The sequence below is a fragment of the Bemisia tabaci genome, chromosome 1 (genome assembly GCF_918797505.1).
Source record: "Bemisia tabaci chromosome 1, PGI_BMITA_v3".
Taxonomy (NCBI): domain Eukaryota; kingdom Metazoa; phylum Arthropoda; class Insecta; order Hemiptera; family Aleyrodidae; genus Bemisia; species Bemisia tabaci.
The window spans coordinates 4,156,046-4,182,338 of record NC_092793.1 but is presented as its reverse complement, the minus strand read 5'-3'; the positions used below and the strand labels follow the sequence as shown (position 1 = coordinate 4,182,338).

The 26,293-nt window shown below is 40.5% G+C and overlaps 1 protein-coding gene across 1 annotated transcript in view; it reads right to left on the bottom strand.

Moving 5' to 3' along the window:
• Positions 1-25,271, bottom strand: part of LOC109032212 (dual 3',5'-cyclic-AMP and -GMP phosphodiesterase 11A) — an 83,139-nt gene extending 57,868 nt beyond the window's left edge. The window contains exons 1-3 of the mRNA XM_072303692.1: positions 24,007-25,271; positions 9,804-10,248; positions 4,876-5,040 (exon numbers count right to left, since the gene is read on the bottom strand). Of these exons, the coding sequence (XP_072159793.1) occupies positions 4,876-5,040; positions 9,804-10,248; positions 24,007-24,470 (1,074 nt within the window). The 5' untranslated portion in view covers positions 24,471-25,271. The remainder of the gene's footprint in view (positions 1-4,875; positions 5,041-9,803; positions 10,249-24,006) is intronic.
• Between the last annotated feature and the right edge of the window lie 1,022 nt (positions 25,272-26,293).

Sequence of the window (26,293 nt, the reverse complement as noted above, 5' to 3'; positions counted from 1 at the left end):
TTTATAATACACATTTCTGAAGATCAGGTGCGTTTACCCAAATAAGGTGGATTTGAAGAAGAAGAAGAAGAAGAAGAAGAAACCTAATGAATATTTATCAAAAATACCAGAGCGAAATTTTGAGGAAAAAACATGTAAAATTTATTCACGTTAAATTTTCAATAATTGCCTAAGTTTTTATCTCGATACTTTTCAATTTCATTAAAATCTCACGAAATATTCGACAGAACTATGTCAAGGGGGGGGGGGACATTCGTCGGTTAGCGTATGAATTGTATTTAAAATTAACGACCTTCCAGACTTTTGACTGGCCAGCCCGTGGGTAAAGTAAAATATTGTCCTTCCCTGGAATTTGACGACAGCCGATTTTTTTCGGGGCTGAACGATCATTTTTTCGGGTGCTTTAATTAACACGTCCCAACTGACGTATCTCTAAAAAAGTTTACAATTTTTTTCTCAAAATTTCGCTCTGGTATTTTTGATAAATATTCATTACGGATAGGATAAACAAAAGTAACAAAAATACGAGTCTGGCAATCCTACACTAAAATACTCATCAGAGTTTGTTCGGAACTTATTTTATAATCTGAAAATTAGAAAATCCATGAAAGGCTTAAATTCATCGACCAATCGGAGAGCGACACTTTTTTATAAAGGATTTAGGTGGCAATAATATTCCTACATTAGGCACTCTGCTATGCGATTGCTACATCTGACATGTCCCAAGCATCTCTAAAGAAGTGAGAAAAGTGGGAGCGCCTTCAGTTTTTTGAATATGCAACACGCACATCTGTAGAACACGAATAGTTGTATCAGCGCGCCTTAGTCAACTGAGTCCAGTTTTTGTTAAGCCCGCGCTGTTTGCTTCTAGGTGTAACATATATATTATTTGTTATTAATACATAGTTTCAAGGCTACTGATTTATTTCTTTATCAATGGCATACGATACAACCAAGAAAACTCTTTCGGAATTTTTTGGAAATATTTTCGCGTTTTAGATGAAAGAAATGTATAAAGAGTGATCGCCTTCGATCTTTGACTGGTTCTTGGTTTCATGCGTTTTTTATCTTCTCTAATACACGCAGAACTTCTAAACTTGTCAGTAGAAGGTCACGCAACAGGAAATTTATTTCATTGTAAAATATACCAAAATTAGTTTCGTGCCTCCTCTGACTCGAATGAGCAATGCTTCCTTGCAAGCGGAAGATGTGAATTGCAGAGCACATAAAGCACCACTATCTCATGTCTGAGTGGTTTTTGAAAATTTTCGATACGTTCATCATATTCTATTTAAAATTATGATACGAAAACGTGTATAATGATGTTTAATTTCATAGCCTGTCTGGTGGTTCATTGCATTTTGTGCATTCGCAGACTTGTTTTTATTAGGAGAAGAGCGATCAAGAATCGTTATCGTCAAAAGCAGGGCAATAAAGAGCATGTCAGGGAAAAGACGTACGTCCTTCCTTGACGCATTGATGCGATTATATGCTATGTTTAGAGAGCTTTGATTGCATTCAAAGTTCAAAGTCAGAGGTCAGATACCTCTAAATATTCATGGACGGAGCTCCTAACCTCTAAAATAGTTACCGGCGTCATTGAACCATTGCGGTGGGTGGCAATTTTGCCCAATCGCAATGACTATTCCTTCCATTCCATTGGATATCAGCTTGCTAAACGCGCTTAATACTCTTAGAATCAATCGTTTACTGTCAGATATGGGCAGTGCGAGTGCTTGCAACACGCTTTCTAGTTGGCAACACTGATTATGCTCCTTTTAAATCCATTGAAAATATCGATTCTGTTGAAACAGGCAACCTTATCTAGAATCGATTGTTTCATATACGTTTAAATGGAGGAAAAGCAATGTTGCTAGCTTTAAAAAATTGCCACCGGCACACAGTGGATCGAGGCAGTGAGAAAGGTCGGACAAAATTTGGAAACTTTAAAAGCTCATAACTCCGTTTACACACAATTTTGAGATTCTGAAAGTGGCACCATTAGTTTTCTCGTAAAATTTTCTTTCCAAAACACCCCTTAAAATCTAAAATGTGACAAAATAAACATCAAAATATGCAATTTTGGTCAAAAAGTATATGTGCGACCTCTCTGATTGCCTCGATCCAATCTGCGGCAATACGCCATTTACTCGGAGTCAAATCCGATATTTAAAAAAGGAGAAATGCATGCGACCACCAGATGCGGATCCGGGTCCGTCAATGGCCACGCCACGGGCGGGAGTGAACGACTCCAATTATGATAGGATTATTCTACGAATCATACTAATTGGATACTCAATTGCCTTGAGCGTAACATTATTTCAACTTATTCATCGATGTTCCGAAACTGCCGAACATCCACAACAAATTGAAACAATCTTTGTTTCGTTGCGGCACAAGCCATGGCCGAATGAACAGATCTGAACGCATTTAACAGAAGAAATGGATCCTCTGCTTGAATGAACCACAAACAATAATTTAAAACACGGTCACTTCGAAAGCTACTAAATCTATTGCACGGCAACGAGTTAAGTTGTTTTTCCGCCGGAAAAGGAAACGGAATCGCTTAGAGCGGAAGTGGAAAATGGGTCAAGCGTTTTCGCGAAAACGTGCCAGCGTGTTTTCGTGTCCCTCTCGAACCTGACCATGCTGCCGAGTTTCTGTAAATCATTCCATTCTCCCGTGCTAAGGAAGAAAGCCGTATGAACATCCGAGAGTTGCCAAATTTCCCCAGATAAAATATTTATTTTTTATGAAAGTTATGAATACTTTTCCTTTAAATTTTCAGAATCTTTCGGTAAAATTGCGAACTAAATTATCGGAAAAATTGGGAGGAAAATATTCATGAATTTACCAGGAAATTCGCGTTTTGTCAAAGGAAATTTGGCAACGCCTGAAGGTTCATACGGCGTTTTTTCTTAGCACGATAGCATTGCGTTCCGATGAAATAATCTGGAGCAGGTGCGAAGTTCTTCGAAAATCGGCGACACTGCGCGGCACGTCACCGAAGACGCATATTTTCGCCTCGATCTGCTACTTTCGTCGGTAATGCAGGCGCACAGCGAGGCGGCGGTGGCGCTAAAAAAATTAAAAGCGCTCACTTAATCGCCTGTACGTGACTGGAGTTTTTCCCGCCCTAAGTGCGCCGTGATAAATAGAGCGCAATACCTCCGGCATGAGGGCGCGAGATTTAAGAGAAACATTTGCACGTAAACTCATGAAGAATATAGCGTCTACGTCCAAACATGCATCCAATTCCCTTAGAACCCGTTGATCTTAAATATATCCTGGGTACCTTACAAGAAAAAATTAATGAAGTTAAAAAAAAAAAAAAAAAAAAAAAAAAAAAAAAAAAAACAAGCTGGTAGAGCAAGTACAAGGTGTTGAGAATGTGTGCTCTAACGTTCAAGAAAGTGGCATACTTATCACTTGACAGGTTGATTACCCGTGTGGTGGTGTGGTATCGGCCATTATATTAAGTATTCGTCAGTATTTCGTCCAAATTCCCTGCCATACTTTTCTCCTCTGAAAACTGGACCGATCCCATGAAATTCCAAAAATTAGATCTCTTGGTTTTCTTAGATGAATTGGAACGTATTTTAGACGTCAAATCATCGAGACGCGACCAATTGAAATATTTCCTTCGAAAAATTAGCTGAATCTGAAAAGAATATATGATCTCGATCAGGGCCGGATTTACTTGCCGCCCATGGGCCGCTAGTATTTTGCCGCCCATTGACCGCTAGTATTTTGCTGCCCCCTTCTCATTCGTTTTGAAACATCAATGAAAACCATCAAATGAACGTGCCAGCGGGAGAGGGGTCCGTAAGACGCGTTTACTGGTGTTGAACACATTTTTTGGGAAAGCCCTGTCAACACTACTAGCAAAAGTTCACGGAACTTTACGCGAAAGTAAAGTTTCGTAAACCTATCTCAGTGTGGACAAGACCTTCCATTCATGAGAAATGAACGAAAAAATTATGAGAAAACAAACATAAATGTGGATTAATGATTTTAACTTCCGCCGCCGCGCCTCGCAGACCGCACTGTGTTCGACGCAATGCGTGAAGTATTCACGCAGTCTTGTAGGCGCTATGCGTTTCACGCTGATCGCACTGTCTTTGGCGCAATGCGTGAGGTATTCATGCATTCTTGCAGGCTCTATCCGTTTCGCGCTGTCCGCAATAACCGCACTGTGTTTGATGCAATGCGTGAAGTATTCGTGCAGTCTTGTAGGCGCTAATATGTGTTACATGCCGATCACCGCGCAGAGGGCTTCTCCTTTTCATCTCAAGTCCTCGTCATCATTTCTCTCTAGGTAAGTCGCGCCGCGTTCCAGGCCAAATTGCGTGTTTGGTTTCTCTCCTAACTCGACTAATTAAAGGTGCTGTCTCTTGTATCACTGAAAGACGACAAAAGTAGAAATTACTATACTCTCAGAAAATTAGAGATTTTGTCGCCTTTTCTCGTTTGTAATGTTTTTTTCTAAATCCGAATTTTTTTTATAGCTACATTTAAAAAAAATTGCAAAATTTGCCGCCCCCTATAGATTTGCCGCCATGGGCCGCGGCCCATGTGGCCACCCCCTTAATCCGGCCCTGATCTCGATTTCTAATTTTATCATGACTATAAGCTCTCTGACCCTCTTAATTTCCATTTTTGATCACAGTTCGTTCTAGCGCTCTGCTGAGCTCATTTTCGTAATTTTTGCGGCTGCCGACAGTCCGCTGGACTGCTATTGGTTAACAGGCGCAGCTCTCCTAGTATGTTTTAAACACTCAACAGAACAAAAACGGGAAGTAAATGTTCTCAAAATGTTTATATAGGGCTCGTCTACTTTCAAATTACTAATCCTTTCCAAGTGAAGAGCCTTACCTTCTCATCTTTCTCTGTGAAGTCGCCGTCATCCTGCTCTTCATTTTTGTTGATGACCTGGGCGACAGCGATGACTTCTCCGTACGCGTTCTTGACAGCCATGCAAAGAAGTGACTCTGTGTGGTAGCCGGTGATCCGGTCCACCTCGTCATCGAATCGAGGATCCTGAAACGAAGAGAAACCCGAATTACATTTCATAAATGAACGTATTTCTATCAAACGGAACTATGTGCATTAAGACATGAGCCCTGAGACCCAGAAGAGTATGTGCATAACAGGGCTCACGTCATAATGCATACAGTTCCGTTTGACAGAAATACGTCCAAATCTTTTCTATTTCAAGTCAAATAAAGAGAATTATCGACACTTATTCTGCCGTGCTAGGGAAGACACCGTATGAGCCTTCCAACGTTGTCAAATATATTTCGATAAAATGCGAATTTTCGGAGAAATCTGTAAGTATTTTTCCTCCAATTTTTCGAGGAATTTCATTCGCAATCAGATCTAAATTCTCTGAAAATTTCAATGGGAAATATTTAGAGTTCTCCTTAAAAATTGACATTTTATTGGAGGCAATGATGTTCATACAGCGTTTTTCCTTAACACGGTGGTATAATGTTCTACAGATAAAAATTAGATTATCTGAGATTGGAAAAAATTGGGAAAGACGTATCACCATTTGCGCAGTTGCAAATTTCTCGTTTAAGTGTATCTTTCCAAACGCTGTTAAAAAATGTGTGCACATGTGTGTTCATTTTGGTTATTTGTCCGAGGGAACATACGCTGTGTTGTCGTTATATATTATCCTCGGGTGGGTAAACGAAATACAGCACGTTGCATTACGCACCTGTGTTTCCTAAATGATGTTTTAAGGGTAGCGGGAAGGGGGGGGGGGGCTTTCATCCCTCTGGGGGACAAAGGAGCTTACCGGTGTGCAACGCTATGTATTTCGTTTACCCACCCGCAGATTACAGGAACACTAATAAGCTTGTGTTCCTCCGAACGAATAACAGGAATAAACATGATGGTAAGTTCAGATATATTCAACAGTGAGGGAAAGCTGATTGAAATTACATAGTGGATAGTTTTCTGGGGTTCTTTTCATCCTTTACAGAATAACTAATGTTGATTTTAAACAATATTTCCCATTTTTTTCTACATTCCCATTGTTGATAGACATTTTTTTTTCATTTTCTTTTAACTTTACCACCAAGTTATGGAAGAGGGACCTCAAACAAAAATGAGAGCAAACCTTACTCTAAATATGCGACGAGAACTGATGGCATGATGAGGACTGAATGGCTTGTAGTCCAACAATCCCGTTATCTTTCTTTTAAAACTGTCATATAGGTGTCTCATTTTCCGATTAAGCTCTGCGTTGCACCTGGCATTTTTTTTTAAATTGTCTTAAAAAAAAATTATTCGCTTCAAGTTTCAGACAACAAAACTGGTTAAGTAAAGGAAAATTGAAGAGAATTACAGGTCGTCAGAGCGACTAAAAATGCAAAGCACGTTATCAGCAATGTTGGTAGTGATGTTGTTATATCATTGCACGAGCAATGTTCGTCCTTATCTGAGACGGAGGTGTAAGATTCGAGGTGTTTGTTGACGACTTCAGGAGCAGCAGTTTTTTAAGGAGCGCCAAGTTGTTTCATCCGAAATTACGGTCTCCTTACGCCACTAAGTACTCTAGTCACGTATCCACGCTGTAAGTGCACATTACTTTAAAGCTCCATTATCTGCACTCATCGATATTGAGCTGCTTCGGAAGTGTCACCCAGGGTTTTGTGCCTTTGCCCCTCGCTCAACGATACGACTGTCCTTAGTCTCACAACGTTTCTTACTTAAGCAAAGACAATCTTTTGGGAGGCATATATTAAAAAAAATAAAATAACCCTTTTGTTACTCTTATTTCAGTTCTCGAGGCAAGAGAGTTACTCCATTTTTACTCGAGCCGTGGAGAGCATGGGATTATACGAACGATTTATATACAGAAAGAAAAAGTAACCAAAATTGTATGTCAATACGGGAAATAGAACAAAAGTTCTCGGTTAATATCAATAATATATATACACGAGAAAAAACACTAAAAAATGGCCCGGAACTGTATGTAATAAGGTGGAGAAATGGTGGTGGGTTCACACCATTTCGCGGGGAAATCAAAGCCGAGAAATTCAAAAAATTACATTTAGAGTCAAAAAATGTTTACCTCTGATGAGTATCATCGCGAATCACTGGTACTCTTCGTATTTCTGGTACTCCTCCGTGGTACTTCGTACTGGTACTCATTAGAGTTTAAATTTTTCTGACTCTAATTGTAATTTTTGGAATTCCTCGGCTTTGATTTCCTCGCAGAATGGTGTGGACCCAGCACCATTGCTCCACCTTGATGGTCAGTTTTCTTTCGATTAAGTTAGAATTGATTGAATCTGATGGTTACATTCGTCTAGTCTTTTGGTCCAAACACTAATAAATCCCAACCAGTGAACAATAAGAGGGAAACGTGAGAGCTTTAGGCTAACAGGACTCTTATATTTCTAGTATGTCTTGAAGTAATATACCTGAAGTTCTGGCTGATTTAACCAGAAAGTTAGTCCATGAACTAAATTGTTTTAGTTGCACTCGCCGAAAGGAAAGGAGGAGTATCGGCAGCATGGCAGAATAAGACTACCGGAATAGAATTTAAGAACGGAAAAATCGCGATATTAGCGGCTCTGGTGCTTGCACTAGAGCTGCTATTCCGGACGGTCCCAGCTGGGGAGTATCAACGGACCATGTTACATTGGAGAGACCGCGTGTTGGTTGATGGGAATCGGCGCCATTTTCTGCTGTTTAGGGGGGACTGATTTTATTTTAATTGATATCTTTTTCCTGTGAGCGAATGCTATGTTGTGTAGTGTATTTTTGGAATCATGGTGATACTGTCAATAATTCAAAACGGGTCTGTGCTTTAATCTCGCACTGGAAAAAATGTACTTTACGTTTAAAATTTGAAAATTCAAATCTATAAGTTTTCGCGCTTTTTTCGAAGAATGCCGTGGTTGGAGCTTCCTAGTCATACTACTCGACATCAGCTGATAGCAAACAAAGGTTACCAAGGAAACCGTAAACGCGTAACAACTACCTACCGTCGCCAGAGCCGCTTTCCGACGCGAATGCGTTGGAGCTTCCTGCTTGTTTTGAAATTAAGTTGCGATTATATTACGATGTTTTGGCCATGAAATCGTTAGGGTCATCAACATCTGAGCGATTATTCTCAATCTTTTGTCGCAATTTTATCTCCATAAAATCGCCTTCGATACAACCGAAATTTCATCTCAATTTTTCACGATTTTTTGTTTGATAATATTACGAAGAAGCGCTTTTGATAAAATGCCAATTGGAGTATTTATGCGAAATGGAACTGTGTGCAAGTGGAAAGATGGGGTGTGCTCGTTAGTGCTCGGGCCATAAGAATGAATGGGACTGTAAAAGCGTTAGTGACGTCAGCGGTAAGGACCAGACGCGACACAAGCGACGACGACTAGGTCGTCAGTCTTTAACTCATGAGCCCTGTCCACAAGGCTCTTGTCACAAGCCCACGGCTCACGAGTTAGCGCTCAGTTCCTCATGATTTAATGTCAAATCCCGCTTTCCCACTTTCTCAAAAGGAACGTTTTCATCACTTTTTAGGAACTTTTACATAACTTTTTTCAGGACTTTTTACTCCACTTTTACATTGTTTCTTATCCAGCTTCCACGAGCACACCCCATCTTTCCACTTTTACACAGTTTCATTTATCATAAATACGTCCAATTTTATTGCAAATTATAATGCGATACATTGCAATTTATCGAAATTCTTTATCCGATGATATTGCAATAAATCGACGTTGATAAAATCGTGATACATTCTCCAATCAAATTTCAACTTATCCCGATCACTGCTACTCGGTATCGATACTCCTCCTCAAGCGGAAATGATGGAACACAGAGTCGTAATAAGAATGGAGGGAGTTGGCCGTCTCTTTTAAGCATTTTCCAATCACCGAATCTCATGACTCCACAAATGTACTTTGTGCGGAAAAGACATTCTGCCCTCGGCACTTGTCGACCAGAACATGGCCCCAGCTCACCTCGTAATTGAGATGTTGCATGCGTGAGGGATTTGCGATTTGACCATTGATTCTGATGTAAAAGTTTGCAAGAAACACGATGGTGCCACTGGCTTTCTCTGAAATCATCTCCCAAGCTCAAAAAAAGCTCTCAAAGTGAGGTCAAAATGGAGGGGGATATCCCACCCTACCCTGAGAGTCCACCTCTACATCAAAACAAACTCTCCATGCAAACATAGAGAGCAAATACATTGACAGGGTTGCCGTGTTTTCAGTTGTGGAGTCCCCAAATAAAGGCAGCCCTGTCAATGTATTTGCTCCCTATGTTTGCATGGAGAGTTTGTTTTGATGTAGAGGTGGACTCTCAGGGTAGGGTGGGATATCCTCTCCATTTTGGCCTCACTTTGAGAGCTTTTTTTGAGCTTGGGAGATGATTTCAGAGAAAACCAGTGGCAACATCGTGTTTCTCGCAAACTTTTACATGTACGCATCAATGGTCATGGTCAAATCGCAGATCCCTCACACATCGACGGTGAAACTACCAAACCACGTATCTCGTTTGCGGTGTTTAAAAATCTACGCTCACAGTTTATTTTTTTGAAGTAGACCAAATCAATATCATTCCTTGAAATTTTCACGGAATTTTCTCCGCACAAAGAGGAAAAATCACAGAAATTTTCAAGACTGGATGTTAAGTAGTTTTTCATTTAAAAAATAAAGTATGACTGGAAGTCTGCGACGTCGCAAACCGAGATACGTGGTTTGGTAGTTTCACCGTCGACATGCAACATCTCCATTTAAGGAAAGACAGAAAAATGTTTCGGAGTGTATTACCTCGCAAGCGACTTTGAGGTTGACGGTCTCGCCGGTCTCGGCGACGTGGCCGAGGATGCCGACGCCCCACGGGACCTGGACCTGGTTGTCGCCGGGCCCGGTGCCGGCCGGGAAGAGGAACTGACTCACGCCGCTGTGGACGTCGAAGACCTTGGAGACGAGCGTCTGTCGCCCGCCGCGGGGCCCGTCCACGAGGAAGAGGGAGGCCCCGTCGGTGTCGAGCAGGACGCACATGTTGTCCACCGCCTTGTGCGAGAGGGACTTGAGGTCGAAGTCGGAGCCGATGTCGCGGATGATCGAGAGCAGGAAGTCCCGTTCCCCGAGGCTCGACAGCAGCTCCTTCTTCGTCGCCCGGCTGTGAGTCGGACCGCACTGCGGCAGGCGCACCTTCGACTCGATCAGCAGCGAGAGCATGTTGATCGAGTTCGGCGGTAGCGAGGTGTACCTGCAACACAAAAATCCAACAACTTTCAGTCAATCTTAATCAAAATCAGTGAACATTGTAATGCAATGTGTGAAGGTAGTAGCACTAAATATATATGAGTTTGGGTTGGTAGCCGAGTGCTAGAAATAATGCAAAAAATGTTTTCAAAAAACACTTACATTTTATTAATAACTTTATTTATACCGAAGCTTTTTGTTGTTACCCTGACGATGAGGCGTCCGCTTCGAAAAGCTTCGGTATAAATAAAGTTATTAATAAAATGTAAGTGTTTTTTGAAAACATTTTTTGCATTATTTCTAGCACTCGGCTACCAACCCAAACTCATAGTCAATCTTAGCTTCTTCCACCAACACAGACAAAGAAAGACACTTTATTGGACGTATTTCTATCAAACGGACCTAAGCGCCATAGGGTGAGGATGGTAGAAGGTAGGGGTGCAATGCTTTTCCATGGCACTTAGGTCCGTTTGACAGAACGCGCTATCCGGGATTCTAGATTCCTCAAAAGGAACTCAAATTGGCGCTTAGTTCCGTTTGATAGAAATACGTCCTATTGGTATTCTGGCAAAGGCCAAAGCAGAGGCAAAGAGAGGGCAAGTTATTGCTCGGCTGAGCTTTTCCTTCCTATAGTGATAGTGAGGCTTTAATTTTAGACTGAATTTTGCGTGCACCTTGACGTAATCACCAAATACACTGATATCCTAAATACACGTATCAGACACATCGAAACCACGTGTATTTCAATATTTGTCATTCTACTCTCATTATGTCCCAGATGAGCAGTCGTACTGAACACGCAGATGATCAATTGGACGTATTACTATCAAACGGAACTATGTGCATTAAGACATGAGCCCTGAGACCCGTAAGAATACTTGCATAACAGGGTTCCCGTCATAATGCACATAGTTCCGTTTGACAGAAATACGTCCAATTAAAAACAGTCGAAACCTTGCACTTACTATCAAAATTTCATATTGCGAAATGTGGAAAATTGAATTAGCCAAGATTTTGATTTTTCGCGATTTCAAGGCTACACGTACCATAGATTCACCCCCTGCAAACCGTTTTTTGGTATATTTTTGTCGCATAGTTTTCTTTTGCTTCAAGACCACTGTGATGGTGTGTTGGTGTGAAGAGGTGAGATGTGTGCTTGGATACAACTATTTGAATGGAGATATTGCATGTGTGAGGGATTTGCGATTTGAACATTGATTCATGGGTAAAAGTTCGCGAGAAACACGATGGTGCCACTGGTTTTCTTGATACGTTGGAGCGCCTTCAATTTCGCATGATACCGTGCAACACCTCTGTCGCGAAATAATTGCTTGAAGCGCCGTGGCATGCCTCGGCGAGCGGCGGGCGAAGGCGACCAGCGCGACATGCACACTGGCGCCTGCAAACCTAACAGGGATACTTCACGCACTGCGCAATGCGTGAAGTATCCCTGTTAGGTTTGTAGGCGCCAGTGCACATGCCGCGCCGCGAGCCGTGAAGAGCTCCGCTCTCTGTGTTTGGCTCTAATATCTAAACTCGCGGAGTCAGCGTTTTTCAACTCACGATTTTGTAATGTTTGCACGCTTAGCATGGATAATGGAGCACGGAAAAAAAAAATTGCTGATTCAACAATTCAATTGCTAAAAACAGCGAGTGCAATGTTTCAACGCAGATTTTACAACAAAAAAATGCTACTCTAACCACATTGTAAACTAATTCAATCAAGGGGGTGGTTAAAGTGTCATTTTTTTGTTGTAAAATCTGCGTTGAAACATTGCACTCACTGTTTTTAGCAATTGAATTGCTGAATGAGCAACTCTTTTTTTTCCGTGAGATGTTGCATGTGTGAGGAATTTGCGATTTGACTGTTGATTCATAAGTAAAAGTTCGCGAGAAACACGATGGTGCCACTGGTTTTCTCTGAAATCATCTCCCAAGCTCAAAAAAAGCTCTCAAGTTGATGCCAAAATGGAGAGGATATCCCACCCTACCCTGAGAGTCCACCTCTACATCAAAACAAACTCTCCATGCAAAGATAGGGAGCAAATACATTGACAGGGCTGCCACTTTATTTGGGGACTCTAAAACTGAAAACACGGCAACCCTGCTAATGTATTTGCTCCCTATCTTTGCATGGAGAGTTTTTTTTTTTATGTAGAGGTGGACTCTTAGGGTAGGGTGGGATATCGCCTCCATTTTGGCCTCACTTTATGAGCTTTTTTGAGCTCGGGAGATGATTTCAGAGAAAGCCAGTGGCACCATCGTGTTTCTCGCGAACTTTTACATAAGAAACAATGGTCAAATAGCAAATCCCTCACACATGCAACATCTCCATTCTCGAGAGGGTTTTGTGCATATCTGCCGATTTGAAGGTGACTTATGAGAACTGGATTTTGCGGTAAAACATCGTGCAGCAAAACTATCCAAAATTAATTCTGCAACGGAGAGGAGAGAGCCCGTCGTTAAAAACTCTCGTTCGTAAAATTTCTGGCCTAAAAAACCGAGCGATCATAAATTAAATTATAATTAAAATTGCAAAACTGCAGACCGGAGTGGAGTGTGCCTTCTTGCGAAAAAGTCCGAGAAAAATAAGCGCCAAGTTCCTGTGAGTGGCCCAGAGCTTCGTAGATATGGTGTAGGAAAAGAGGGAAGGAGCTCATGCGCTCAACTGCACACTCTTCCACGAAAATATTCTCAAATATCGCACATTCAAATGCATTGGACATTTTTTCAACTCTTCCGTTAAGTGTGCGCACTATTACCGTTTGATAGACACATTTTTGTCTGCGAAATGGGTATTCTCATCTTATTAGTGCTTTTAATTCAATAGTTCTTTTTTAAATTTTTCCATTATTATACTTTTCTATTAATTATTATTTTATTAATTTATTTTACATTAACCTTTTTTGGGGGAGGGGGAAGGCAATCAATTTTAATATAGATAATTGTAAAAAATTACGATAGAGGTGATTAAGCTACGCCAGCTTTGTTCAGCATCATTGATATGTGATTAATGACCCTATAATTCCTTCATGCTTTTGATATATTAATAGGAAAGAGAGAACCTATCTCAGCCCATGCCTTACTACTTTTGTTGTAATTGGATGAGCAGAGTTACAAACAAGGTTTTATCATCACGAGATTTTTGTGGGCACGGCTACCAAATTCTCATGCACTGTTTTTTTCATATTTAAAAAAAGCTAGACAATTTGTTATGCTGAGGCATTTGCTGTTTCCATTTTTCAGGGATATCTACAGTTTAATACTCGAAACCTTACATGTAGGGTTTTTGACACTCTCTTTCAACAATTTATAAACCGCACAATTTGCTCCAATACTTTTCATACTTTGCTGCCTATATGTTGCCGGCACTTCGTCATACCACTATTATTTCTCGTGAAAAATCTCCCTTTCCGTCGGATTAAAAAAAAATGTAATAATGGATCGTTTGGATCACTGAAATAGATATGCGAGGTGAATGAACTTCTCAGCTTCCTCCGTTTCTAGAGACGGTTGCAAGTTATGCAAATTAGATACTCCATCTCTGCTCGAAATATCCTCTCGAGATACGGAATGGGTTGAATTCCACCACGCTCCAAATCTGACCATTTTCAGGGATACTCGGATAAAGTTATGTTGTATGCATGAGCTCCGTCAAAGTTATTCGTGTGCACCAAAGAAAATTACATTCTTAATCTTCTCTGTTTTTAGCGGCTTAAGAGCGTGATACGGTATTTTCGTAAGAAAAAATATAGAATATTTAGCATAGAGTGATAATAGTTTAGGTGATTAGATAAATAGTATCTGTAATCTAATCACAATATATCTATAATCTAATCTAATTTTAGACATATGTGATGCATGTTTATGCATCTTGGAATTTTAAGTCCGAAAATGACTTTCGGTGCTCTCTAGCGCGGACCTATATCTCAGAAAATTGAATATTCTTCGGGAAACCTTGTTTTGAGGGAGATCTCAATTTTCCAGAAAATTTGTGGGTATGTAGAATAAACTGAGGTCATTATCAAATTCACAATCAGCTCTAAAAAGTATGCAAGAATCTATATAAAACGAAAATTTTGCAGATTTGCCTGATCTTTCGAGGCAAAATACGAAAATCAGTCATCTGAGAGAAGTGAATATTTTGTATAGACTCGTTAAAACTCTCTGAACTTCCTTGAAATAAGAAGAAGGCAAATAGATTGCTTTCAGCAAAAAGGAACCAGTGCGATTACAGTGTTGTAAAAATGTTGCTTCTTCATAATTATCTAAGAAATCCCTCAGAATAGCAAATATTTTTTGCTTCCCACCAAAAAATTGTTAATTGCACAGGAAAATAAATCTGTAAATTTTAATACTGTACATATACCTAATATTTTTAAAAGGAAAGAAGAAGCTGCACGATTATGAAAACACTGTAATCGCGCTGGTTCCTTTTTGCTAAATGCGATCCAAATAAACTCGGGGAATTCTCTGACGTTTTTGTTTTCTTATGGCTCATAAGTTTGTCATTGTCGCAAGAAGGGGCAGAGGGTTAAATAAAAAAACTTTACGGAAATACGTCATTGTAATCGTGAATGCTGAGATTAACGATTGATTTGGCAATCCTGTGGAAGACGGAAGGATTTTCTTGGCTGGAGCGCAGCAGGAGTAATAAGGCTGTACGACACAGGACACTCACACATTATCATATACATTGAGCGTAGGCAGCCAACGGCCCTCATAATACGGAACGTGAGTAGAATATCTGTTATATATTTCGGTGTAATTGATGAGGTATCTTATCTGAAAACTAATATCAGCTACCAGATCTAGTTCACGAAAATGTGGGTTTTCTTTTTTGGCGCTCTTCTTTCGTAGACTTGTGCATCAGAGAGCTTACGCTGTACTGTCAGAAACAACGCCGTATGAACATTCGAGAGTTGCCAAATTACCCCGTATAAAACTTGTAGGTTTGAGATCGATTATGCGTATTTTCCCTTGAAAGTTGCAGACATTTTAGACAAAAGTGCGAACAGAATTATATGAAAAAATTGAAGATAAAAATTCGCGATTTTCCCAGTTTTTGTTGAAGGAAATTTTTCAACGTCCGAAGGTTCAACCGCGTTCTTCCTTAGCACGGCAGTATAGCGCATAGCGGTAGATTATTTCATATTTTAAAAGCATACACTAAACACGTTGGTGGCAAAACTACAAAAATACGAATCTCAATTCCAGCGGGTTATCAAAATGTTCAAGTGACTCAACGAGAACACTCTTCCAGGAATTATTAAGTAATTGAATATTCTCTATTGATGGAACAGAATTATTTTTCTCCGTGTGGTTTCCTATTGAAAAAATGAAGTATGAGGAAAATCAGGCAACGTCTGATGTAGTTAGGCTGATTCTGATTAAATCTGCCCGGTTATTTCTCGAAGAGACCAAAATCAAATCAAACTTTGTATAATATGAAGTCCCAAGAGTAACATATAACACCTGAGGCGCGAAGCTCCCCGGGGGTTGGACCGCAAAGCGGTCGGGGGCCGTACCCCATTGGGTGACAGGATATCGGTAACGTTGCAAACTTGGACATATGATTTGGTAGTTTTGCCATCGATACTCGGGATCAGCACATCCGAAAGGAGACTGCGCGGAACTCACGATAAAACGCCTTCATTTAGGAAGAATAGGCACAAAACATGCCTTGGAGTTAATATAGTTGTATCCGAAGGGAATCTGCAGCGTCGCGCAAAAAACCGAGAAACAGGATTCGGTAGCTTCAATTTCAATGTGAAATTGTATGTGTGAACTGTACATTCTTACTATGACTATAAAATCTACTCCTTTTCAAATTACAAGTCTCTCCATTGCTCCACGATCTTTCTTTTTTGCCGCTATCAACAATCATTTCATCAATTGTATCGCTTTTATTTCCATCAAATATAAAACTCATTCGTACATTCCCATCATTTTTAAAACTTTTAATTTTAACAGGCACGCCACCGCAGACACTTTCATATTGTACTTTTACCAACTTGTTTAAGTTGAACACGAACACATGTTAAAAGTTTACAACTTGGAGAAGAATTTATAATACCTCCTCCTTTACAGAAACGGATTTTCAAGTTATTTAAGTAAAGTCCTTTCTTTAAATATTCATATCCATGGCCAAAGTGCAAAGCCACGTAAATCTTTTTCGGTGTTCCAAAATTTCGGCTATGAGTTCATTTTCCCAGAGAAAAACTAGCCAACTTTGTAGTTTGAAATTAATACTGACTATTCTGCTCGCCGACGAGAAATATCAAGAGAGTTTTCAAGAAACTATATTGGCTGGTCCCATAGTAAAAAATAAAATATGACAGGTAATCTGCAATGTCGTCAATGGAGATGGGCGGTTTCGGAATTTGGCCATCGATATGAGAGTGCTGTTAGACCCCAAAAATCTTTACCTCTTTTGAATTTGATCCTCGTCAGTACATCTTCCTCTTCAAATGCCCTTACGAATAAGAGTCCCTTTATACTGAGAGTTAAGACAATATGAATCCATTTCTGATTGGTTCCCGTATTTTAGGCCTGCATAGTGTCACAAACGGGAATAAAGATTACATTTTCACCAATTGCAAAGATTATAATCTAGAATGGACTGGGGAATTACGGGTTCAGCAAAGAACAAGTCGAATGAGAGAAGTAACGGAGAAAGGAATTAGAGAATGAGCCGATCAAAGATTACGAAAAACTATCAATTTGTGTAATCTTCTCGTTTATGACTCCATGAGGGGGAGGGGGGTTGTCTTAACTCGTAGTGTAAAGGGGCTCTATTACGAATTAACCCTGGATCCTTCCACCAATCACATCCGACAATATAAATAACTCTCCGAATCTTAGTCCCCACTACGTGTGACCATGAGGTCGGGCAGCACTCGGACAAAGTAATATGACGTCACGAACCCTTCACATCAACATTGCCAAACTGGGTTAAAAATCTCTACCGATAGAACCCGATGCATTGCGAGGTTAATCAACCGAGTTTTTATTGGATCGGTCGGTGGCAACTCTCTGATCTACCACAGCGCAATCGAGTGTTCTGATGCGAAATTAGTTCGGGTGAAACTACGCGGGTAATCCACTGCCCCGTTTAATTAAACATTAATCTGAATTCGATGACCCCTTCTCATGCCGGTCTGAGCATTCCCCATTGATCCCGTCATATTGCGGAGGTTTGAGACCACCTGGACCTGGAACCTCCACTGAAGAGAGGCGAATCGCGTAGGGCTCACAGCTCACCTATTCTGCCATGCTAAGGAAGAACACCGTATGCGCCTTCAGGCGTTGCGAAGTTTTCTTCGATAAAAACCGAATTTACTGGAAAAATAGTGAATATTTTCCCCCCAATTGTTCAGACAATTTTGTAAGCAATTCAATCTAAAATATCTGAAAATTCCAAGGAAAAATATGCATGAATGTCGTCAAAAATGCATGTTTTACCAAGGGAACTTTGGCAACACCTGAAGGCTCATACGGCGTTTTTCCTTGGTACGGCAGTATTATGGTGAGACGTCAAAAGGTCACAGAAACTGGTTTCAATTTTTAATTTTTTGTTTAAGAATTTCCTTGATTTTTTTTTTTTTTTAAATTTTTTTTACATAATATCTCAAGGGGAAAAAAACTCAAAAGAGACAAGTCCCCCACATGTAAGAATGTTCTTCCGGGCGTAATAATTTTACATCATTTTTGACATTGTTTCACATAGGTATTGGTGTTTATATCTTACAATACGGAGATAATGATTCATTTTATAATGGTAGTTGACCCCAAACTTATCTACGTCGCATCGTCACAAATAAGCCGCATCTTTGCTATCATTTGAATTTGAGCAAGTTGAATTATCATGACTCATTATTATCATCTAAATTGACGATATGTGTCCGTCTCCTGAAATTTTGATGGGATTTAAGTTTAAAGCTTTTTGTTTGGTCACGTTTGTAGTTGATGAATTGTTTGTTCGGAGATGAATCCATCTATTTTTGTATTCTCAGTCTCAACGGATTGTCTCAAATTTTTTGATATAATTTAGGAGTCAGCAAATTCTGATGTTGAACTTCATTTTTTGTAATTCTGTTCTTTTTAAGTATGTGATCACTAATCAAAGAATTTATAGACTTCAATGAATATAAAATGATAAAAACTAGTACGAACTATTTTGCACTATTGATTTTTTGCTTTATTTTATTTTATCTCATCCTTGTTTTTATATCATTCATTGTTACTATATTCATTCATTGTGTCCGTATTCATTCATGTGTCCATAGCATTCATTGTGTCCATCACATGTAAACGCTGAGATGAGTATGACGAAGTTAAGACATCACGAGGAATGGGTGAGCAAGAGTAGAGGGAATGACGGGTGAAAAAGCAACATAAGGGTGGGTTTGAAAGGGAATGGAAGAGTGGGCAGTAACCGGATAGTAGGTCACATAATATCCAGTATGAAGCCAGACCATAGGCTAAATTAAATGGTAGGTTTACACGAGTGCTCAAATTGTCTTTTGATGTGGTCGTTACGGCTGGAGAGAGCTCCGCAGTTGCTATGTCGGTATGTCGACAAAATGGGATCGAATCTATTGGGTTTTGCATGGTTCGACGAGCAATCTGACAATCCGGGAATGTTTCGGAGCTTGACCAGACCACAAGAAGGGGCCGGAATTGCCACTTTCTTCTCCTCGGCACTGTGTACCTCGCCTGGTGTGACGCGGCACTCTCTTTGGCGGAGGTCTGAAAAACTTCACCATACCTTCGCACTTCAAGGTGACTTGGCAGGAAATGACGCTTGGAATGAGTTGATAAAATATCGCGAGAGAAGTTCCATAATCTCTCTGATCGTCTGCAACATGGGGATTCGAGATGTCTTAACTTCTTAAAAAAGAATTCCAATCGAGAGACCATGAACACTCAGGTGACTCAGGTGGACACTGCACATGCCCTTACAAAGTTACTTAGGTATTCTTTTTTGGTTAATCAAATGATCTGCTATTTGAATTGCCGCGAAAATATGTTTTGTTTGTTTGTGTTTGAATTAAAAGCGCGACATGCTTTTCGGGTTATTATAAAGTAATGACTATTCCAACTACTTCAATCAGAATCAGCAAAAGCACCCTTGACGTTGTCTATTTTTCTCTCGTATTTTATTTTCTTCATCGGGAAACTTGGCCAAATTCTAACTTGAAATTTTGCGAATAAGTATACTCCTTTTAATCTATAGAAAATTCATCGTAAAACCTTATGATACCCTAAAACTCTGGTTAAAATTTTAGCTTGAGTATGCGCACGGTTTTTAAGAAATGAGGGGGCAAAGTTGCCAAATCGCCATCATTCTGGACAGCATTTCTACAGCAAAAAGACGGGAAAAATGGACGAAAAAGTTACACCTTTAATGGGTTTCGGCTGTAAATATTCTTATTGGGCCCCCAAGCATTTAACTGTGTTCAGTTTCAAAAATTTTGATCGCACAGTGGTCCAAAGTGGGGAGGAATCGTCGACGAATCATGATTCTTTGTCAAATTTTTAAAAATGGAAATAAAATTGTCGGTCTGCTGCAGTTTTCATGGCTAACAATGTTCTCATCGGTCCTCAATGCATGAAATTGTGTTCAGCTTCACAAATTTACATCGCACAGTGGTCAAAAATGAGGGAATTAGTGGACAAATTAAGATCCTCTGTGAAACTTTTTAAAAATGAAGTGAAACTGTTGGTCCCCAGTAGAGTTTAGATCCCAGAAAAATTCATGTATTTAATTTTCTTAATTATTACTGCATGTCAGACCGTATTGTCTATAGAACGTTGTTATAGAATAGACTTTGTAGCATTATCTCTATAAAATATGCAAACTTTCAGAAATCTAAAAAAAGAGGGAAAAATGGAGAGAAAAATTAAAAAATGATTTAAACAGTCCAAAAAATAATTTAAAGAATTTTTCCGGGATCTAAACTCTGCTGGGGACCAACAGTTTTACTTCATTTTTAAAAAGTTTCACAGAGGATCTTAATTTGTCCACTAATTCCCTCATTTTTGACCACTGTGCGATGTAAATTTGTGAAGCTGAACACAATTTCATGCATTGAGGACCGATGAGAACATTGTTAGCCATGAAAACTGCAGCAGACCGACAATTTTATTTCCATTTTTAAAAATTTGACAAAGAATCATGATTCGTCGACGATTCCTCCCCACTTTGGACCACTGTGCGATCAAAATTTTTGAAACTGAACACAGTTAAATGCTTGGGGGCCCAATAAGAATATTTACAGCCGAAACCCATTAAAGGTGTAACTTTTTCGTCCATTTTTCCCGTCTTTTTGCTGTAGAAATGCTGTCCAGAATGATGGCGATTTGGCAACTTTGCCCCCTCATTTCTTAAAAACCGTGCGTATACTCAAGCTAAAATTTTAACCAGAGTTTTAGGGTATCATAAGGTATCGTTTGGGCCCGGTTTCAGAAAAATCCCTTCTGGCCCAAATTGTGCCATTCTTGGCGTCTTTTATAAATCTCTCGGTTAGAGTAGGTTATTCGAACTGTTGTGTGAGATCTTCTTAAATTCTGGTAACCATTTAGTGTATTACCGCATTGGTCCATTGTGATACTATCCATATAAATTGAGTTACTAACCTAAATGTTCCGGTACTGTCCCAACTTAAGTTGCGATACTACCAGAATTAATTGGAAATGTCCATATCATCCAACAAATTGGGGTAGTACCACAATTTTAGGGAATAACCCCTGACACTTTTTTATCCGTGATTTTGCCGGTCAGATTTTTTTGATTATAAAATAAAGCAAAACAGAAAATCAGGAAACGTGAAATGCAGCCAGTAGAATATTGGCTATAGCTGCTATTTATCCCTAAATCATATACTTCATTCCATGAAATCATAAGAGTAGCGTAACGCGTGACGCTAAGGCGCGTCGCGCTTCCGGAGGTTGGACCGCGAGGCACGCAGGGAGTTTACCCCTAGTTGGAATTTATTCCTCACCGTTTCTGGTTGTCCTCAGTTTAAAAATATATTCAGTCTTTATATTTTGAGCGGTAAAATAAGAGTGGACATGCAGAAAAGTCGTAGTGCACCGGAGATATGTATTTTTTTAGTATCACCATAAATATGCATTCACATAAATTTATGCGGGGCACGTTGCTTGCAATGCGCCAAATGTAACAAACTACCGGCTGCTGATGAAAATGAACCGCGTTCGTTGCCAAAACTGTTCACGGAGGGCCTCTAAGTTCCATCCAACCCTTTACCCCTCCCATCCGTTAATTCCCACTGCGCTGGCATTTCACCTCCAGATTTTTTCGGGTTTCCTCCAGTTCTAAAGCAGTCGAACGGAAGTTCATTTTTAGAACTTCTTGGCGCCAACGGCTTCATCACTCGTCTTGCTTCGCTAATCTCGTTTCGGAAGTGCAAACACGGTGAAAAACAATTGGCAGAAAACCGCAGAGTTTAGGTAGAGGTAGAACTGTGACTCACAGTCTGTGAGCAACTACTTAAATATCATTCTCGAAATCTCTCAGAACAGGTACCGTGATGTCGCCAGTAGTATTGCAGATTGTGACTATATGGTGCAACCCCGGCTCAGCCGTGGCGTGGCGTCCCTGCGATATATCGATTGATCTACCATTTAAACTAATGGAGAAGAATCGATAAACATGATGTTCGCAACAAACTCCTTAATAGTAGATTCTTTACCACAGCTTCAAATGGGGAAGTATCATGATCGACCATTCACGCCTCGCCTCTGCAGCTTAGCCCGATAGAAGAGATATAGCCTGATAGAAAAGACAATAATTCTCACCAACTTCGGAAAAAATTCTGCAATATAAAGTTAGAAATAGGTCTTTGAAAGGGATTACAATGATTAACTACTGAAAAAAGAACAAAGTTAGGAAGAAAACATATTGCTGGTTTTGCAAATTTTAGGGTAGATCGCACCTACCTTAAAGTTTGTCAAAATCAGAATTTTTTTTTCCATATAATGTAATTTTTTTCAGTGGCAAACCATTGTCCCCTCTTGCAAATATCCATTTCCAAAGTTATAATGCTGAATTTTACTCGATTCGGAAAAAAGAGAAGTAGGGGTTGTTGAATAATATGGAAATTTTCAATTCATTCCGGTAGTGCCCCAATTAACTAGGTTACTAACCCAAACGTTGCGGTAATATCGCAATTAATTTGAAATGCTCATATCATCCGGCAAATTGGGTTACACGAACCGAACTTTCGGTTCGTGTAACCGAACTCCAACGGTAAAGTGAACTGACGGACAAAGTTCGATCATACGAGGGTTGAAGGACATTTCGACAACGATTTTTTGTCCGTACACGTGGTTCTTCTAGTAGCTCATGTCCACGCGTTTTTTCGGCAGGGGAGTTTGTGCCGTAGTACCTTGATTTATTTTGCGAGGAAAGCTTCGTACTCTCAAAGGACGCCTATCATTCTGAAAATGTTAGAGTGCCTTCGATTTCGTTTGATACCGTGCAACACCTCTGTTGTGAAATAGTTGCTTGAGGCGCCGTAGCTGGCCAGCTCCCAACGCGCATTGACGCCTACAAACCTAAGGGGATACTTCAAGCATTGCGCGATGCGTGAAGTATCCCCTTAGGTTTGTAGGTGTTAGTGCGCGTCTCGTGCCGCGCCGGTAGCACGCCGCGCGCCGCTCCGCCCTATGTTCGGCTGTAATATTTAAAATCGCGGAGTCGGCGTTTTGCAGCTCATGATTTTGAAATTTTTGCACACCCTGCATGGATTTTCCTCATTTAAATTGATGAAAAAAAATATGTATTAAAGGAAAATATAAAATGTGTTTTGTAAATATTAAGGTGGTTCCGTGTCAAATTTAATGATTCCCAAAGCACTTTAATTTTTTCTTTTATATTTTGTGCATTTACTGTGCTGCAGTGTGGTGTACGCGCGACCAAACGCTCAAAATTAGACGTATTTGATTCTAAAAGATCGACGTACGTACGGGTCAAAACTAATGACTGCGTGCTTTTTGGTTTTTTCCCCTTTTTTATTCATTTTTGTATAGTTTCTTTCAACACAACTCTTATTTTACGCGTGGACGTAAACCACTGGACAAAACAGGTGCGCGGACAAAAAATCGTTGACGGAATGTCCTGAAACCCATACAAGCCGAACGTTCGGTTACACGAACCGAATAGTTGGGGTGATATGTAACACCGCACTGAAAAAAAAATCTCGGAGTATTTACCGAGAAAAGGATAAAATTACCAAGAATTCAGGGTTTTATTTGATCCCAGTTTTTTCTTGGTAAAATTATCATTCATGGAATTGGTAATTTTACCGAGAAATCTCGGTAAAATTATTGAACTTTCTCGGTAATTTTACTAGACCTTGGTAAAAACGCCAATATTTTTTATCGACTGTGGTAGAATTACCGAGATAAAATGGCAAATTTACCGGGAATTGAGTACCAATAAAAGTGGTATTCTCACCTGAAAAAAACAGTAAAAATACCGGTTTTTAGGTAAGTTTACCAGTCTGTTTTGGTAAAATTACCAATAATTGGTAAAAAAAAGTGAGATGGTGAAAGGTACCAACGGACCTCGGTAAAAACGCCGAGAATTTTTTTTCAGTGCCGAGCGTTCGGTTACAAGAACCGAATAATTGGGGTGATATGTGACACCGAGCGTTCGGTTCATACGACCGAACTTTTTTTTCGGTGTAGCACTTGAAAAGATTGGAGAAATATGATGTAAGGTGAAACATCTTACTTTCGCATATCCTTGAGCGAGGACCTTCTGCTGGACGTCGGGTCCTTGGCGTGGCCGGGGACCTCGTGTGTGCGGAAGACGCTCTTGCTCTTGGCCCTTGCGAAGTCGTGGCGGAGACACTTCTTGGAGGAGTTGCGGCGCATGTGCGAGGTCGTGTTCCCGTTGAGGGTGACCGCGGGGGCGGGGGCATGGTGCGCCCCTCCCGCGACGCCGGGGGGCGGCCCCACCGTCAGCGTGAAGCCCTCGGTCCCGCTCGAGTACATGCCGCCCGGCGAGACGTTGCCCGAGGACGTGGAGCCGCGCCGACTCGACGTCGTCACGTAGTCGTCGATCGTCAGGAACCCGTGGTTCACGAGCCACTTGTTGATCGACGACAGCTCCATCTTCCGGATGAAGTAGTCGACGCTCTGCTCGGCATGTTTGTCCAGCCAGTCCTCCACTTCGCTGAAGCTCAGCTGCGTCATTTTGAGAGCTCACTCCTTCCGATGTGTTGGTCCCTCCGTAGGCAGCATCCTAGATACCAGCTCACGCATTCATTTTCCTTCAAGAACTTATCACTTTATCCAACGCGAATGATAACCAAGCAAAAAGCGCAAGTGTAGAAAATAGCCTCTCTTAATTGGGTCTCTTGTTAATTTCGCCCGATTGATTTCAGGGCATTGTTTCGTTTTTTAATATGTTCGCGTGTCCAGAGATCTCTTCGATACCGAGCGTAGCTTGGTTTGTTTTATCTCAGAACTAAACTGTGTCAAAGAAGTCGCGAAATAATTTTTGACACTAATACCGTCCTATTTCCTATCACTTTTTAAACTTGCAGGAAAGTTTCAATTCAACCTTTGATGCGAGTAGAATAGGTAATTGGCTCTTGTGAAAGTCGAATAAACACACTCTTCTCACTGAGGGTACTGAGGAACAGCCTTCCAAAAACGCACTCCGAAATAATGGGATTGTGTTGAAAGTTCTTGGGATCACAAATCATCTTCACCCACGAAATGGCCGATTAAGTCAAAAATAGACAATGGTCGAGGTAATTGGTGCAATTTTTGCAGATTTAAGCAAGATTCAAAATTCTAGACGATTCACGCGAAGTAAGATAATTTTGAAGGCTCCTTGCCGACAAAAAACAGCTTGATGACCGTATTACCCATAGAATCGTTTCGCCAACTGGATCCCTAAAACTCGCGTTGATGCCGAATGTAATCTTGAGTTTCGAAATTCCTTGTCTCGATACACCTGGAACACACAAAAAAACCTCAAGTTAACTTCTGATGTTAATAGTTCCAACTGCAATTATGGTATTATCAAGCTGTTTGAACAGCAGCGCCGGATTAAGATTGGTGTTGGCCCCCAAAAATCCGTCTCACAATCATGCTTCGAAAACGTAAGTTTGCGTTTAGGGTAGGCACTGAGGTAATTCTGGAGGATATTCAAGGAATTAAAAATGTTTGTGTTAAATGAATGAAAAATTGTGGCTAAAAACACGTGCCCCGCGGGTTATATGGGGCCAATGCAACGAGCCTTACATACAGGTCTACAAATACGTCAGAAAAAATAATCAAAAAGAATCAGACATCAAATTGCAGAAAATCTAGTGTCAGCACAGCCGAAGATAAGATAGACGTAATCCGGTATCGTTTTTTAAATTTTTTCCCGAATCTGAGCGACACTTAATTGGCAGCATAGAGCGGACCATTGCGGGTTCACGCCTCGCGCCATCGTGCCTTCAATTATGCGGACGCAACACGGACATCCATCTAGTACGAATAGTTGTATCTCTGCGCCGTCATCAACACGCGTCCTCTCCCGTGCTCTTTTTCCATGCTGTGGGTTGTTTCCGGCCGGATCCGCTACGTTATTTGTAGGAGCACGTTGACCGAATGGATGAAGGGAGAAAAGCAAAAATTTGTACGACCGGACAACCCCAAAGTTCATAGATTACCTGGATGACAGCTCAATATATGACCACAAACTGCAAAGAAGGCTGTCTTCTAAGGAGCATTGAATATTTCATTGCTGTTTTTGTCTTATTAATTTGACGAGCCCTTTATATTTACCGATTTTATGTTTTCATGATATTTAAGACTAAATGTGCTTGGCACTAGATGGCCTAACAATCGGTATCGGTATTCGTAGAAGAAGACTGCCGAAATGGGTGGCGTAGCGTGCTTTGCGATATAACGATTTAGGTATCTGCCATTTGAACCAATGGAAATTGATCGATTAGCAGAGTGTCCGCAACGAGCACCTTCATAATCGATTCTTTACCATACCTTCAAATGGGTAAATA